This window comes from Galleria mellonella, unplaced genomic scaffold (genome assembly GCF_026898425.1).
Source record: "Galleria mellonella isolate WM207_F2 unplaced genomic scaffold, CSIRO_AGI_GalMel_v1 utg33, whole genome shotgun sequence".
NCBI classification, from domain to species: Eukaryota; Metazoa; Arthropoda; class Insecta; order Lepidoptera; family Pyralidae; genus Galleria; species Galleria mellonella.
In genome coordinates, this window is record NW_026442079.1 from 8,831,775 (window position 1) to 8,848,099 (window position 16,325).

Consider the following 16,325-nt stretch of genomic DNA (forward strand, 5'->3'; position numbering starts at 1 on the left):
TATCGTCTTTATGCATGACTTTCTTTCTTTCTTTCTATGTAACAAATAGTATATTCTCTACTCAATTTTAATGACATTTACGGCGCAATAGTAAATATTGGATGATTGGTTTCGATATTATTTCGCCTGATAAGAAGTAACGGCAAGACTTAATATGAAACGTGCTTGTCAAGAAGATAACTAATGACTCTTGACTTAAAGAATTCTAGAATGTATTTCTATGTTATACTCTGATTTGATTTCTTTACAAATGCTTAAATTTTTTCAATTTTTTTTTAGTTAAATTAATTTAATAATAATAATAATTAGATAAATAAATTAGTACTTACTCTCTACTTTATACCCTATGGTTACATTCATTTTTGTCAAGAATAAGAGTTTTCGTTGTAAAGTGCTTTCACATACCTTAAATTAATAAATTCATCTAAACAAATAATATATTGTAATATATAACCGTTTCGTATAGTCCCTGCATAGAATAAGCCACGTTTCCTTTTTCGTGAATGTCGTAAGAGGAGACTAAGGGAGGGGGAGGGATGGGCAGTAGCGTCTCTCTTAAAATATTTCCAAAGCCTAACTGCGATTGTCAATCCGCCGGCCAAGCGGGGCAACTACTGACAAAACCCCCTAGGGGGAGACTCATGTTACACTTACTTACAGAGAAAGAGAGGATAGGTAGTTCTTTATACTGTGATATGACGTAGTTCTATTGTCTAACAAAATATAGTAAAATCGGAACTATTACATTTTAACACTTAGGGAATACGTTATAGCACTAGCGACTATCCTTGTAGTTCGTGGACGACGGTGGCCGTTTCCAATAAAGTGAACCATTAGTCAGTTTGCCTCACCACCAACAAAAGAAAGTTTACCAATATTTTCTTACATCGTATTGCTATTACTATTATAACAACCGAAAATATTACATTAATCCGGTAATGGAAGAGAATCAAAAGCGGATTATGAGATTGTTCTCTTAGTTTTGCGGGCGAAAAGCTAATTTAAGTTGAAATTTTAGTTGACTTTTGGAAATCCTTTAAATATATCTAAAAGTTCTACAGTGTATTAAATATTCGAAAGTTAACATCGGCGGAGATAAATCTATCGTCTTTGTGTACTGAATTAGTTAAATTTGTTATATTATTCGTTACTGGATTAAAGTTGCTAGATTGTTGATTTGAAGATTGACTATAATAAAGTCTATTTTTCCTTAAAAATTATTAAAAATATACAGTCGTATATGCTTCTCGATTTTTAAGGAAAAAGATCATTTTTTATCACCGTTTACTGTTCACTGTGAATATAGGCCTCCCCCTATTGGGAGGTTTTGCCAGTAGCTGCTACGCTTGGCAAGCAAGTTAGCAACCGTACTTACACCCTTGGAGATGTTTTTAAGAGGGACGCTGCTGCCCATTCCTCGAGTATAAATACCCTTAGTCGCCAAGTATATCTACTTTCTGCTTGCTACAATTTAAATTAATACTGATATAAATTAAAAAATATAAACCTTTCCAATAAAAAAAAAAGAACCACGTAAATTATCTTATGTCGGAGAAACTGTAATTATGAAAAAATAAAACTGAACTAGTCAAATATTATTAAAGATTCTTGCTTCAAATTGGTTACATAATATAGATATCTACGTACATTATACTCGTAGAAACTACAGACGAGTGTAAGCGTACATTACATTGTGTTTGAAAATTATGACTCGTGAAATAATAATCACAATGCGAGCCTTTGTAAACAGTATCTACATAACACAATATCTATGACGCTAATATAACCTTACGGGCTGCTTTGAGCTTTCATCATTAGATATTTGGAGTTATATTTTATTATGTCGATAAATTACTTGAAGGAATATTGTTTGTTTTCTAAAAGAGCTCGTAGATTTTCACAATACTATAATTATGTAAATTATATAAAAATATTTCTTTGGTAAGGCTAGTTATTAGTTTGAAAGTATAAGTTCACGACTAGAGATTATACTGTAATGGGGTAATCAGACGTATTTGCCGACTGTTGCCGTGGTGGTGGACAATACACTCGACGTACCCACATTTCGCCAAAAGGTGTAAACAGCGAGTCTACCACTATTTGAATTATATGTACCTGATCCGGTTGTGGAATGAGCTCTCTGCCGAGGTTTTCCCTAGAGACTACAGTATGGGGTTCTTCACAATGGGTATATTAGTGTTTCTTCAGGGTCGGCAACGCGCACGTGATACCCCTAGTGTTGCAGGCGTCCAAAGGCTATAATGATTGTTTATCATCAGACGGGCTGTATGCTTATTTTCCACCTTTGTGGTATAAAAAAATCCGTTTTATCTACTATTTAATCAGCTAAACGCGAGTCGAATTCTCGCACTGAAGGTTCTGTACAAATTATAATTGAAAAAAAATTGCAAAAAATATTTCTTTTGTTATGTAAATATAAATTATGACGAAGTTGGTCACAGTATGAAATTGCTTGCTGATTTTTGCGATTTTAGGTCAACGGGAAAACGGTCCCTATAGGTTTTGATTTTCTTATAAATGTCTAAATATATGCGATAAACGTGCCGTACTTTTTGATTGCGGCGACTTAGAAGTTTAATTTTTTCACAGCCTTAAGGGACAGCATACTTGAATAATTATGTATTTAATGTTATTTTCAGCTTGATACATTCACGAGTATTATGAGAAGAAGTCTTGATAGACAGACAAACGGATAACGAAGTGATCCTGTAACGGTACTATTTTTCCTTTGGAGGTATGAAACACTAAAAACAGTCTATTGCATAAAATATTATTTTGAAAAAACAATATTAGAACAAACACGTATCAATTGATATAGTCACAAATTTTATTTAGGTGTGCCAACAAGGGACGATAATCAAGCGCGTGCTTTGCATTGTGTAAGTAACTTGTGTTAATTAATAGCTTACCTGGCAGTTAAACGAGCTGACGCTTGTTTACAGGTCCGACAGCTAAAGGGTGACTGGGGATGAGCGAGTGACTATCAACAACCATAGCACATATATATCAGAATTGTTGAAAACAATTGGGCTATAAAGGTATATTAATACGCATGTATTTTGAACGAGCTAATGTTTTGGTTTATTAGACACATTAATACGATGCAACGTGTTTATAGGGAGTTTAGTTTCGTTGCATTGTATTTGCGAATATTTCCCTAAATGAGATAAATAGGATCAGATTGTTCATTTGTGTAATTACCAACGTATTTATAGGAGATGAGAGGTGATGTGTAAAAGAAACATAGAAATATGTGATAGGTACATCTTGAGAATATATGGAGCTAATGTATTAATCAAGAGAGTTGAAAGCTACTGGTTTTAGTTTAGCGAAAAGAGGTTCAAATAATAATAAAAAAAAAACTTTATAACTTTAGGAACAAAAGCAAGTATTACGAAACAAAAGAAAAGGTGACTCGAGGGAATATAAAAATACCACAAAGTGTTCAAGTAAAAGATAAATAAATTAGGATACTAAAGTTTTTAATAAATAAGACATAAATAAAAGAAGTGTAGTGACAACAATCTTAATCAATATATATAATAAAATCGTAACTGGTCGCTGTGTGTACATGGAAGATATATAAGAAAAAAGTATTGTAGGGAGGCTTTATGAATGCAATAGTACCCAAAGAAATTTTTGTCTTTTTGTGTGTTTGTCTTTTTGTCTGTTTACGTACGTTTGTGTGCGCTAATCTCAGAAACGGCTTAACTGATTTGAATGCGGTTTTCACTAATGCGTTGCGGTTTGCTCTACTTAACATTTGGTGTTTGTTATAATTCAATCGGTTCATAAATAAAAAAAAGTTATATAAAATGCTACAAAATGACCGATCAGTTGAATTGGCTGAAATTTTATGAAGGTAGGTTATATTATTTTATCTATTACATGCGGGGAGCGCTGCGGGAAACAGCCAATAATATAATAATATTGCATAGTCTGTACATGGGATATATGTAAGAATTATTAGCAGTAGACGCCAAGATGCAAAGATTTATAGAAAATTTGTTTTTTCATCTATTTGTTTGTATATTTGTTTCGGTATCACGTAGAAATTACTATGTCAAATTCGGTTAAGTTTTTGCAGTTGGATTCCTAAGATTTAACTTAAACACTGGTGTTTTTTATTTTGATACGCCATCTAATAAAAGTTTATTGTATTGGTTTACCTACTTCTGAAATCCGCGCGTACAAAGTAGCGTGAAAAAAGTTAGTCTGTTTACAAAGCTCTCAATACGTATGAAACTAAATATTTGTACTCAATAACTGTATAATTATTACAATAAGTACATGTTATCAAAGAAGTAGGGCACCAGAGCTCTGGGGAATTTTAGTGACGGAAGTAGATTCGGCTGTTAGCGCGCACAGGGACCCGTGACCTTCATAAGTGAGTTAACTTCGTCTCGTGTTTGTATTACAGTAGCCTTCAAAATGTTCAGTGAAGTAGCAAACGAAGGTGTTTTCAATGTTTACAGTTTTCACACAGTTCTCTACAGTTCTCGATTGATGATGATACCTATATAACATTTTTTTTTAAACTTTAAACGATAATATGGGAGTTATAGACAAATAGATACTCTTTATTGTTTCCTCCAAAAGATTACATTAGTAAACTTATTATAAATATAAACAATTACAAGAAACAATCACAATGAGAAAACAATGGGCGACCTTATCGCTAAAAGCGATCTCTTCCAGGCAACCTTTGGATGGAGAGGTGTAATTATAAACAGTTTGATCGGAGGCACAATGAAATTAATTATATGATTCGTAAAATTATTATTAACTCGCAACTTAACCCTTTGCACTCGAGCGGCGCCGATACGGCGCTTGGCCGACTCGAAGTGGCAACTCGAGCGGCGCTGCTGCGGCGCCTGAGTGTTTCAAAACTTTAAATCGAACTACGCTGCTATGACTCTATGGTCTTTTGTAACTGGATCTCCTATATACGATAAGATAGTTTTCTAGGAAGTACTTTCGTGGTTTAGGCTTTACTTACATTGCAAGTGAAAAAGGCCTCGAGTGCAAAGGGTTAATGGTCGACTAATGGGCAGCAACGTTCCCTTTAAAACATTCCTCATCATCATATCAATCATTACTTGTCCACTGCTGAACATAGGCTTCCCTTTATTGGGGGAGTTTTGTTAATAATTGTAATGCTTGGCAGGTGGGTTGGAAACTGCGGTTAGGCTCTGGTAACGTTTAAAGAGGGACTGTGCTGCCCATTCCTCGACCTTTAAGTTCCTCTAGTCGCCTCTTATGACATCCATTGCAAAGGAAGGGATGGCCCATTCTATGCCTAGACCAAGGGCACACTTAAATCATTACTAAAGCCTAACTGCGGTTGCCAACCCGCTTGCCAAGCGTGGCAATTATTGACAAAACCGCCCAATAGGTGGAGACTATGTTCAACGGTAGACCATAAACTGCTGGTATGATGATGATGATGATGATGATGATGATGGTGATGATAGCGTGATTATTAATTTACAAGTCATAATTTTCAAATATGATGAAGTGTTATGTATAGTTCTATGAGTATATTGTTATGTACATCTCTATATCACTGGGGAATTTTAGCGGCGATGGCAGATTCGGCTGTTGGCGCGCACAGGGACCGGTAACCTTCATAAGTGAGTTAACTTCGCATCGTGTTTGTGTTACGGCAACCTTCAAAAAGGGCTACGTTCAGTGAAGTAGCGAAAGGAATCAGAGTTCGTAAAGTTTTCGTGGAAAATTTCTTCCCGATACCGGGTCTCGATTACTTAATTTACAATTTTCGTCGTCTTCTCTAAGCGATAATATTGCGGGTTCTATTTATAAACTATTAAATCGGGATGTTTAAATAATAGTTTTTATTATTTATATAAGTGTGAAAGTTAGTTTATTTTTTTATCTTTAGGTTGCTTAAAAGTTTATTTATATATACACACTATTTAGGATTTTATGATGAAGAAGGATATAAGTTTTTTTACCCTGCTGGTGTGGCAAACAAGCATACGGCCAATCTGATGGTAAGCAGTTACCGTAACCTATGAACACCTGCAATACCAAAGGCATTACGCGCGCGTTGCTGACCCTAAAGAAACCTCTTTACCCTTTTTTGAAGAACCCCATGCTGTAGTCTACTGAAAAATGCTTGTTAGGCTACTCTTTATCTAACTATTAACATAATCCTAGCCACGCGAACGGAGTCACGGGTAAAAGTTAGTTTACTCTACTATTATAAAGAGGAAATATTTGATTTTTATCTCAGAAACTACTTAACCGATTTTAAGAATTATTTCACGTATGGAAAGCTACATTATTAACGACTAACTATCTATCTATTTGTGCGAAGATGGATCGGATCACTATTATCAAATGAAGCACTTACCCCACTCCAGCCGTATGGCAAGAAGCCTTTATGTTCCGTCCAGTTAGAAAGGTCTACGTAAAACAGTCCAGCGGTCATGATGAACACCCAGACGCTGAGGTTGATGGCGTTCAACACGTTATTAAAGAACAATGATTTCTTCACGCCAGCCACTAATACCACAGTCATGAGCAGACTTATGCCAAACGCGACGAAGTCTGGCGGTTTTCCTGCAAACAGAAATATTAATGGTAATTCAAAGCACAGGGGGATTTATGGAGATGCGAACGGATAGAGATGGATAGGCAGGTAAATCTTTATAGCTAGCAAAGATATGTATCGTGCCCTCACGGAATGTTTTATTAAAGTTAACAGTATACACTGCAATTTTTATACAACTTGCCCAGACTGATGTTTAGACTAACTTTTAACTAACTTAAATCTACACTAATATTATGAAGAGGAAACATTTGTATTTTTATATGTATGTGTTTGTAATAAATAAACTATAAAACTACTTTGCCGATTTCAAAAATTCTTTTACCATTAGAAAGCTACATTTATCCTGAGTAACATAGGCCATATTTATTGCTAGAAAAGATTAGGGATCCTTACTAAAACTTTAGTAACGTAAATCAAAGTGTAAAAAATGCTATTAAATATCTTTCGTCGCGTGCGCTGCGGAAACTACTGGTAATAGAACAAAAGTATGTAACTACAATATTGAAGAAAATATCAATAACTACAAAAAACTTCGCGATTACTATTATCGTTATGTCACAATAATCACTTTTTAAAATGTTGCAAAAATGTCCACCCGTGCGAAGCCGGGACGGGCCGCTAGTAAGTATTATAAAGAGAAAACATTTGATTTCTTATTTGTAATCGTTAAACTCAAATATTATACTTATTCAAAAAATACTGTAACATTTAAAGCGATATGACAGTTATTAGCATGTAATTTATATATCGCCGTATTTTATCTATCTTTCTACCCATCTAACCATGTGAAACCGAGGCGAGATGCTAGTAAAGTAGTAAACAGGAAAATAATGTTAGTTAAATTTACAGACAGAATTCACCAAATCGGTTTGTAAGTGACAAAGTTAAGTTAAAAGGTAACAAATATAACAAATTGTGAACCTTCTCCTGTGTTTGAAGTCAATCGAAAATAACTTATTATTAATGCTTAAATCTAGAATTCCAGAAATTAGTCGAATCAAAACCGAAGAAAATTTAAGCTTTAACGCACCAAAGAAGTTACAGCAATCAAACTTAGATTCCATTAGGTATTCGACCAATAGTATTATAAACTTAGATGGAATTAACGTAGGTGTTTTGAAATGAGTTATTTTGAGCGTAGGTGAAATTTAATTACATATGTTATATTCTACACTTATAATAAATTCCATGTCTACACAAATATCATTCTGTATATATGTAATAAATAGTTTTCACACTAAATTATTAAAGCCTTTAAGAATTAAAAAAATACATTTAATACATTATATGGTTATAATATGAATCTAAATCGCCGTGTGATAGAATGGGCCACTTCTTACTTTCACGTGGGTGTCGTAAGACGCGGTTAAGATTAAACTCAATGGTCGAGGAAAAGGTAGCAGCGTCTCTCTTAAAACATCGCCAAAGATTAACTGCGTTTGTCAACCCATACGTGGCAAATACTGGCAAAACTCCCCAATAGCAGGAGGCCTATGTTTAGAAGTTAACAGCTAATATAACAATGATGGTGAATAAAACCTGAATGTATTATGAGATAAAAAAAAATATTTTATACCACAAATAATTGTAAACAAACATGACCAATACCAAAGGTTTCAAGTCATCGCTAATGGCCTTGAACTAAATTATACAGCGTTTTGAAGGGTATCATATTCCCCGAGAAAAAGGTTAATAGTGGTAAATAAGCATGACTTATAAACACCAGAGGTATCATGTGTTCGTTGACGACCTTGAACAAAACTAAGCCCTCTTGAAAGACACCATGGTCCTTGAGGAAAAGAGTTACTGATTGACTGACAAATTCAGTATCGTATTCTCTAGAGACAAGCTTGATTGACAACATCAATGTGAAGCCAAAACGCTAGCCACACTAACAATCTTACTACAAAAAAGTAAAATTTGCGATAGACAGATATTCAACACGTGTTTAGACTCCATTACAAATACTTTTCTAACATCAGTTTATACCTAAATAAAAGAAAGTCTAATGGTATTAAAAATAAAAGGTGATTTAAGTAATAAATTTACTTATCTTCTATTACATATATTCTATTATAATATAATAATCTTCCATATCTACCTTTAATAATCTATAAATTTTGGCTCATAGAATTATAATTAAACCTTATTACACAGATTAAACAAAATTTAATTACTTAAACAGAGTTTTGTTAAACACTTTTTAGAAAACAATATTTTAAATATTTTTTGTGGTAATACCGTAAATGTCTGAAATTTCGTACAAACATTCCTTGCGTAGGCAATGAAAGTGCCGTTAATAAAAGATTTCCAGAAATTTACACAGGAACTACGAAGCTGCGGGGCTTCGTTCTAGTTATAAATTATACAGGGAAATATATAGGTACCGCTTTATTTTCACTAAATAAGTAAAAGTGCTTACTTTTCTAATAAAGAAAGAAATTGTTTAAGTAAAAATTTTAAAAATTTAAATAGGAGGAATATAAAATAATATCTCAGTCAGTTTCTTAGAAATACTCTTTAAATAATTTTATGGAAATCTTGATATTAGATAGCATTAATATCCAGTTATAATGAAGAGATTACAAATAAAACCTGTATTTAATTTTAGGTATAAAGCAACTCGCGTGTCTATAATATTATTCTTACTTACTCATATAAGTCTCTAAATTTAATTAATTTTTATTTTATTTTTCATATAAATATTGTCACAAATAAAATGCTATATGTTCAGAATTAACTGTATATATATATATATATATATATATATATATATATATATATATATATATATATATATATATATATATATATATATATATATATATATATATATATATTATAATATTACATATTGAAATATATTATAATATTACAGTTAATTACTTTGTAAGATAACATTAGAATAATTAAAGCATCGTTTCATTTTCATCAGGCGAGCCACATATTTGTTTTTTGTTTTAGTAGTATAAAAACTATTCAATGTAGCGTTGAGTTGCGAGCAAAAACAAGTAAAATGATATCTTGAGAAATATTCAAAATATATCGATTAAAAAATCAACAAATTAATGCTTCTATCCTATTCCATGCCGAAAGAAATACCTAACTAGTACAAAAGTCTAAATAAACATTATTTACAGAAGAAAAATATTATATACGGAACTAAAGCATATATAATACACACCCACACATATATCGTCATAGTCGTAGAGTACTGACGAATCTAACAAATATTAAATATATATATCCATCAGTATTGTACGACTATGACGATATATATATATATATATATATATATATATATATATTTATATATGCCCTGCGATCCCGGTATAAAATAGGCCATCCCTTCCTTTTCCGTGGGCGTCGTAAGAGGCGACTAAGGGAAATAGGAAGGGAAAGGTCGAGACATGAGCAGCAGTATCCCTCTTAAAACATCACGAAAAGCCTAACAGTTGCCAACCTGTCTACCAAATGTCCCCTTATGGCGGTGATATTTAACATATATATATATATATATATATATATATATATATATATATATATATATATATATATATATATATATATATATATATATATATTATAATTAGAATGATATATTTAAATAAGTATTAATTTTTCTATTTTGAAATGATTTTATTTCTTTAGTGTAAGACCTAAAAATATTACTAAAACTATCTTAGTGAAATAATGTTACCATATAAAGTTTTTACAAATAGAAACTTATTAGTATTTTACAAATTTTGTAATAGTTATATTTTACGTTAAAACTTCCGAATATGTCGGCACAAAATCCTTAGAATGAAATTACTAACAAGTTTTCCTGTCGATTTGATGAAATAACAGTGTATTTGAAGGGTCTTATTTCTTTTCAATTTTGTATTTATTTTTTGTTCTTCAGTTGTTGATTTATTTTATATATTAAATCAAACAATCAATAACTTGATCGCTTGGTTTGTTAAAAGCGCATATTCAGTTTGAAACTGTCAATGTGAAAATGAGATGGTTGCTACTGTAATATTTTTTTTATGCAACTTAGAATGGCATATAAACTGGTGGCCCACCTGATACCGGTAACCGCTTTTGTTGCTAGTAACTTAACATATTACATTAATATGTTAAGTTACTAGTTTTTTCCGCGACTTCGTCTGCGTGATCAGGATATGTTTACTGACCGGAATAAAAAGTATCCTTCTCCATCCCATACGGTATGTGTATACCAAATTTCATATTGATTGGTCAAGTCGTTAAGGCGTTATAAGGTAACAAACAAAATCACTTACACGTTTATAATATTACTAAGAATAATTATAATACCTATACTATAGTAGATGACGTGAGATGATTTTTGTATAAAGTCATCAGAGTGAAACATTGTATAAACGTCGTATGGACATCTCTGTTTCACTCGTGTTTCTTTCGTGAAGCAGCTGCAGAGCAGTGAAATTAAATTGTTCTAGTTCCAATGCCGTTAAATGTCCACTGCTGAAAATAGGCTTTTCCCATTAGGAGGGTTTTGCCAGTAGTTGTAACGCTTTACAAGCGGGTTGGTAACCGCAGACGCTGCTACCTATCCCTCGGTCATTAAGTTTCCTTAGTCGCCTCTTACGACACCCACGGGAAAGGAAAGAATGGTCTACTCTATGCTGGGACTACACGGTATTATTATTAAATTATAGAGTATGGAGGCATAATGTTTGATAACATGGCCATCATAGACTATTTTATGATTTATATATTTATAATTATCTCTGTACATTCTAAAGGTTAACTGGTAAAGAATGCCTATAGCATTAAGTTCGCCTATTATCAATAATATATGGAACAAAAGTAACATTAAAGTTTAAATAAATAAACGAAATAGTTTATATTGTGTTTTATAATTTTATCGAAAAAAAAAAATATAAGTTTCTTTAAAAGAACAAAGTAATTTTAATAATAAAAAACATAGTGAGACGCGACACCTAGAATTATCTGTTCTGTGATCAAGTATTCACAATATTTTTAATAGAATATTTTTTTACAGATTATGATTCACAAAGTTATTCCTTACGCAACGTTTAATGGAGAGGAAAGTCGCTTTTTGCAATTTACTGGTTTGTTAGGATGTTAAAGGTGTGTAAACCGACAAATTGGAAAAAGTTTAATAAACGCGTAGAAATAAATTTCTCTTCACCAACGAGACTGAAGAAAATATGAAAGAAAGACTATTTCTTTTCAGTTTTATTGAAACATTTTATATTTTTATTCAAATGATTGCTGCGTATTTTACTTTTATTATATTTATAATTGAGTTTAACTTTTGGACGACCTTCAAAAAGAGGGCGGTGCGTAATTTGACTGTATTTTTTGTGTTACTTATTTTTCCCAACTGTGGAACAACTTCATTTATTCTTATATGTAATCGGTCCGATTAGTTTTATGATGCTTTTCTTAATACAAATTAGGTTAAAATTGGATAATAGAAACATAGATTCAAATAAGACAATTTGAACTTTCCATTCTATATACGTGTACGAAACACAAATACCCGTGTAAAGCCGAGCCAGATTGCTAGTATTTTTTACGAGTATTTACGTTACATGATACCACCGCCAAATCTAAAACAGTTATGATAATTCTACCAATTCATAGGGTTTACTCTCTCGTGTTGTTTTTATTTTTTCAGGACCAGAATCCTGTTTCACTGGTTATTTGTTTACAATTATTTTGTTTAATTTCGCTACGATTAATATGTGTGTGACTGTCAACACTCGAAGATTGCCCTCCACTATTACTACCAGAAGTTTCACAATCACCCATATTGGCCTTCAATCAAATTATTAGATAATTTGCCTGAAGATGTCTCGTTTAGAGATGAAACACGCGTCGCAAAACGTGCTTGAACAAACTATCATTAGTAGATTGAATTATTTTATTTTATTTGCTACAATAGAAATTTACAACGATATGGTATTCCAGTTTATCCTTACTGTTTTTATCTTTTAAAAGATAAAAGATTTGGCCTTGAAATTCCGGTGGTATTAAAAATCTCAAAGTCGGATAAAGTAACAAAATATGAAAAAAGTTTATTTCAAAGAGAAAAAAAGTTGTAACGCCTATGGGATTTTAATATTACTGTGAAAGCTTTTAATCAGATTTGTTTACAACATTAAGTTACAAGGTTGTAAAAAATATTTACGTATAAATTGTATACTTACTATGAATATAACATTAAGGTCGTATCTGAGGTTCTCAATCGCTAATACATAATCTTCAAAATTAAAATTTTAACTAGATGTGACAACATATTTTTTCTTGTAACGACCAATATTAATTAGTTTTCTAATAGATTTAAATCCAATTACTATAAGTTTAGTTTGTTATTATATCATATTAGCCTTTAACTGTCCACTGTTAAACATAACCCTCTCCCTTGGGGGTTTAGTTTTGTTTATGATGGACCATAAAACAGCAATTTGGTGGAATTATTCAATTAAAATATTAGGTTAAGAGTTAAATTTAGAGAAATAGTACCACAGAATCGATCCCATTGTATCCGTATGGTTCTATGATTTAGTTTTACTAATAAATTAGACCATAATGATAAATTCACCGTAACCTTGGTTGTGAAGCAGTAGGTATAACGCCTTTTTATGATTATGAGTTCGATCCTCAACATGGGCATTTATACGTTTACATAAGTATTCTTCACTTGTATTCGTTTTTTTATTTTTCTATGTACTCGTAGATACAATAAAATTAAGTATGTCTATATTTATTAAAATAACACCAAGGCCTAACTGCGGTTGCGAATCCACTTGCCAAACGTGGCAACTACTGGCAAAATCTAATAGCGCGAGGCCTATGTTTAACAGTGGGCAATTAATAACTGACTTGATAATGATGATGTTTTTAATTGGTCTATGCTTATAATCATTACGTATATTCAGGTGCTCAACGACGACATGTCTTCTCAACTGTCTAGGCAGGAGGGCTCAGATGGGATCATCACTGAGGGTGACTACCCCCGGGTTATGGATATCATGTCTTTATGTAACTAGCTTAATTATAATACGAACTACACATATTATATGTAATATAATAAAGCGTATGTAAGTGTTGTTGGATTAATAAAATAAATTTTTATTCATTAATTCATTCATCCATAGACTAGATGGTGCTTTGTATTTAAATCCGATAGTATTAATATTATTTATTAAATAGGGAAACACCAATTATGTCAGGATTTAGAATCAATCAAGACGAACGTAGTCACTTAGCTATGCTGTTTAGTTGGTCATTCAACGTCGATAGTTTAATCAGTGATCCTATTAATATTACTGAAGACTCAACTAAGGCTTAACATTGCTTGGCGCAGATTTGATTAAGTGCCTAAAGGTATATCGATTGGATGGACACAGATTTAATTAATTAAATTAACTAGCTATGCCCGCGACTTCGTTCGCCTGACAAATATTTATTGACTGTAGTAAAAACAGCGCCTATTAAAAATATTACTGTATGTTACGATTATGTTAAATTTAACTAATTTTTAAAGTAAATGCACAATGTGTTATAATATCAGTCATTAATTGCCTACTGCAGAACATAGACCTTCCCCATAATAGGTTTGCCAGTAGTTGCCACGCTTGGCTAACGGGTCGGCAACTGCAGGTAGGCCTTGACGATGTTTTAAGAGGGACGTTGGAACCCATCTTTCAACCATTAAGTTCTCTTAGTCGCCTTTTATGACACCCGTGAGAATGGAAAGGGCGGCTCTTTCTATGCCGGGGCTACACGCCATTAAATAAATAACATTACTAATATTTTTAATTAAATAACAATTTATAATTAATAGATTAAGGGCTTTCAATGGTGATCTTATGTAATTGTTAAATATGTACATAACTATTTTGCGGATATATATATATATATATATATATATATATATATATATATATATATATATATATATATATATATATATATATAGGTATAAGGTAGACAAATTAAGAAATGAATATAATAAATTGACTTGTATTACTTATTTATTAGTTAGACTTCTAATAGCATAAAACACATTGAACTTTAATTCTAATAACAATAGGGTTGTCTCGTTTCATAACCGAGATTAATTGCTTCCATTGATTTACATAGCAGTAAGGTACGTCATCATCTAACAATCTCAAATTAGATCAGCCTTATGTATATTACAAACTAATATTGTTAACATGAAAGTGAATTTATTTATTAACTCTTTATAACTAATTAGTATGAAATTTGGTATATACATATGTACTATATGGAATGAAGAAGGGCGTAGGCCACTTTATATCTTCGTCAGTGAATATATCTCGGGCACGCGAACGAAGTCGCGGATAAAAACAAGTCTACCATAAAGCGTTTTTTTTTTTATACAACTTAGAATGGCAAACAAGCTAACGGCCCACCTGATGGAAAGTGGTAACCGTCGCCTATAGACATGAGCAGTACCATGAACATAACAGAGTATACTGTTTCGCTCATGATACCCCCCATGCGTTGCCATTCCTGAGGACTCAGATGTTATTCCTCTGTACCCAGTAAATTCACGCCATATCCCACCCTTCAAACCGAAACACAGCCATGCAAACATAACTGCTTCACGGTAGAAACACGAATGCGACAGAGGTACCCAAGCAATCGACTTTTGTACAAAATCTCCCACTGGTGTATATTTTATATATAAACAAAAGCTGAATTCTATGATATTTGTAATTTACTACACTTTGATTTCCAAGAATGATCAACGTTACACTTGAAGGCTTCTCTTTAATACGCGAACGCCTCACAAAAGGGACGGCATCTTCAAAAGGAGAAATTCGCTTTTGCGTGTTTAAAAACGTACGCTCCTCGTACATGTTCTATATGTTTATATAGTATACAAATATCTAAAGTATGTGCACGAGGGCGTATTTGTATCCAGGTTGAAATCGAAATCGTCAGCCTCTTCTAAAGGGTGTGTTCTGTTGGTGAATGTGAAAATTTCTCTCAAAGAAACATGAAAATGACTAAAATTTTTAAGTCTGTATGGGAAAATCTAATATTTTAAGGAAGGTCATGTTCCTTAAGCAAAGATGCCCATTTTCATCATCACATTAGCTGTTATTTCCATTGCTGGACATGGGTCTCCTCTATTGGGAGAGTTTTGTCAGTAGCTGCTTCGATTAGCAGGTAAGTTGGCAATGAAAGTAAGTTGGCAAAAGAGATACGCTGATACCTATCCTACGATAATTAAGTTCTCAAGTTCCCTATGTCGCCTGGGTGTAGTAAAACTCACGACAAATGAAGGGATGGCTCATCCTATCTCGGGATGGCACGGCAAAAAAACTTTTAAATAGACTACTGATATATTACAAATTTCATTTTGTAGGTACATAATTGCTTAAGCTTATACTAATTCTAATAAATATACAAATCATACTATTTTACAAAACCGTTTTGATTTTAATGAAATATGTTTTGTTTGCTCCAACTTGAAAGATAAGATAATTTTGCTTCGCAGTAGGTGGCAATAGACGGCAAAACGAATTTGCCGTATCAGCGAGTACATATTTACATCATAATCACATCAACCTTTAACTATCCACTGCTGAAAATATGCTTTCCCCATAGACTGTTCTAGTATTTACCATTGGACGTAAGAGGGGAGGATTGTTAGAAGTTGCCACACTTGGTAGCTGGATTGGCAAGTATTTATATA

General features: G+C 32.5%; 1 protein-coding gene across 1 annotated transcript in view; it reads right to left on the bottom strand.

Annotated features, from left to right (window-relative positions):
* Nucleotides 1-16,325, bottom strand: part of LOC113518331 (probable cationic amino acid transporter) — a 214,434-nt gene that overhangs the window by 87,191 nt on the left and 110,918 nt on the right. The window contains exon 7 of the mRNA XM_026903202.3: nt 6,398-6,606. Within this exon, the coding sequence (XP_026759003.1) occupies nt 6,398-6,606 (209 nt within the window). The remainder of the gene's footprint in view (nt 1-6,397; nt 6,607-16,325) is intronic.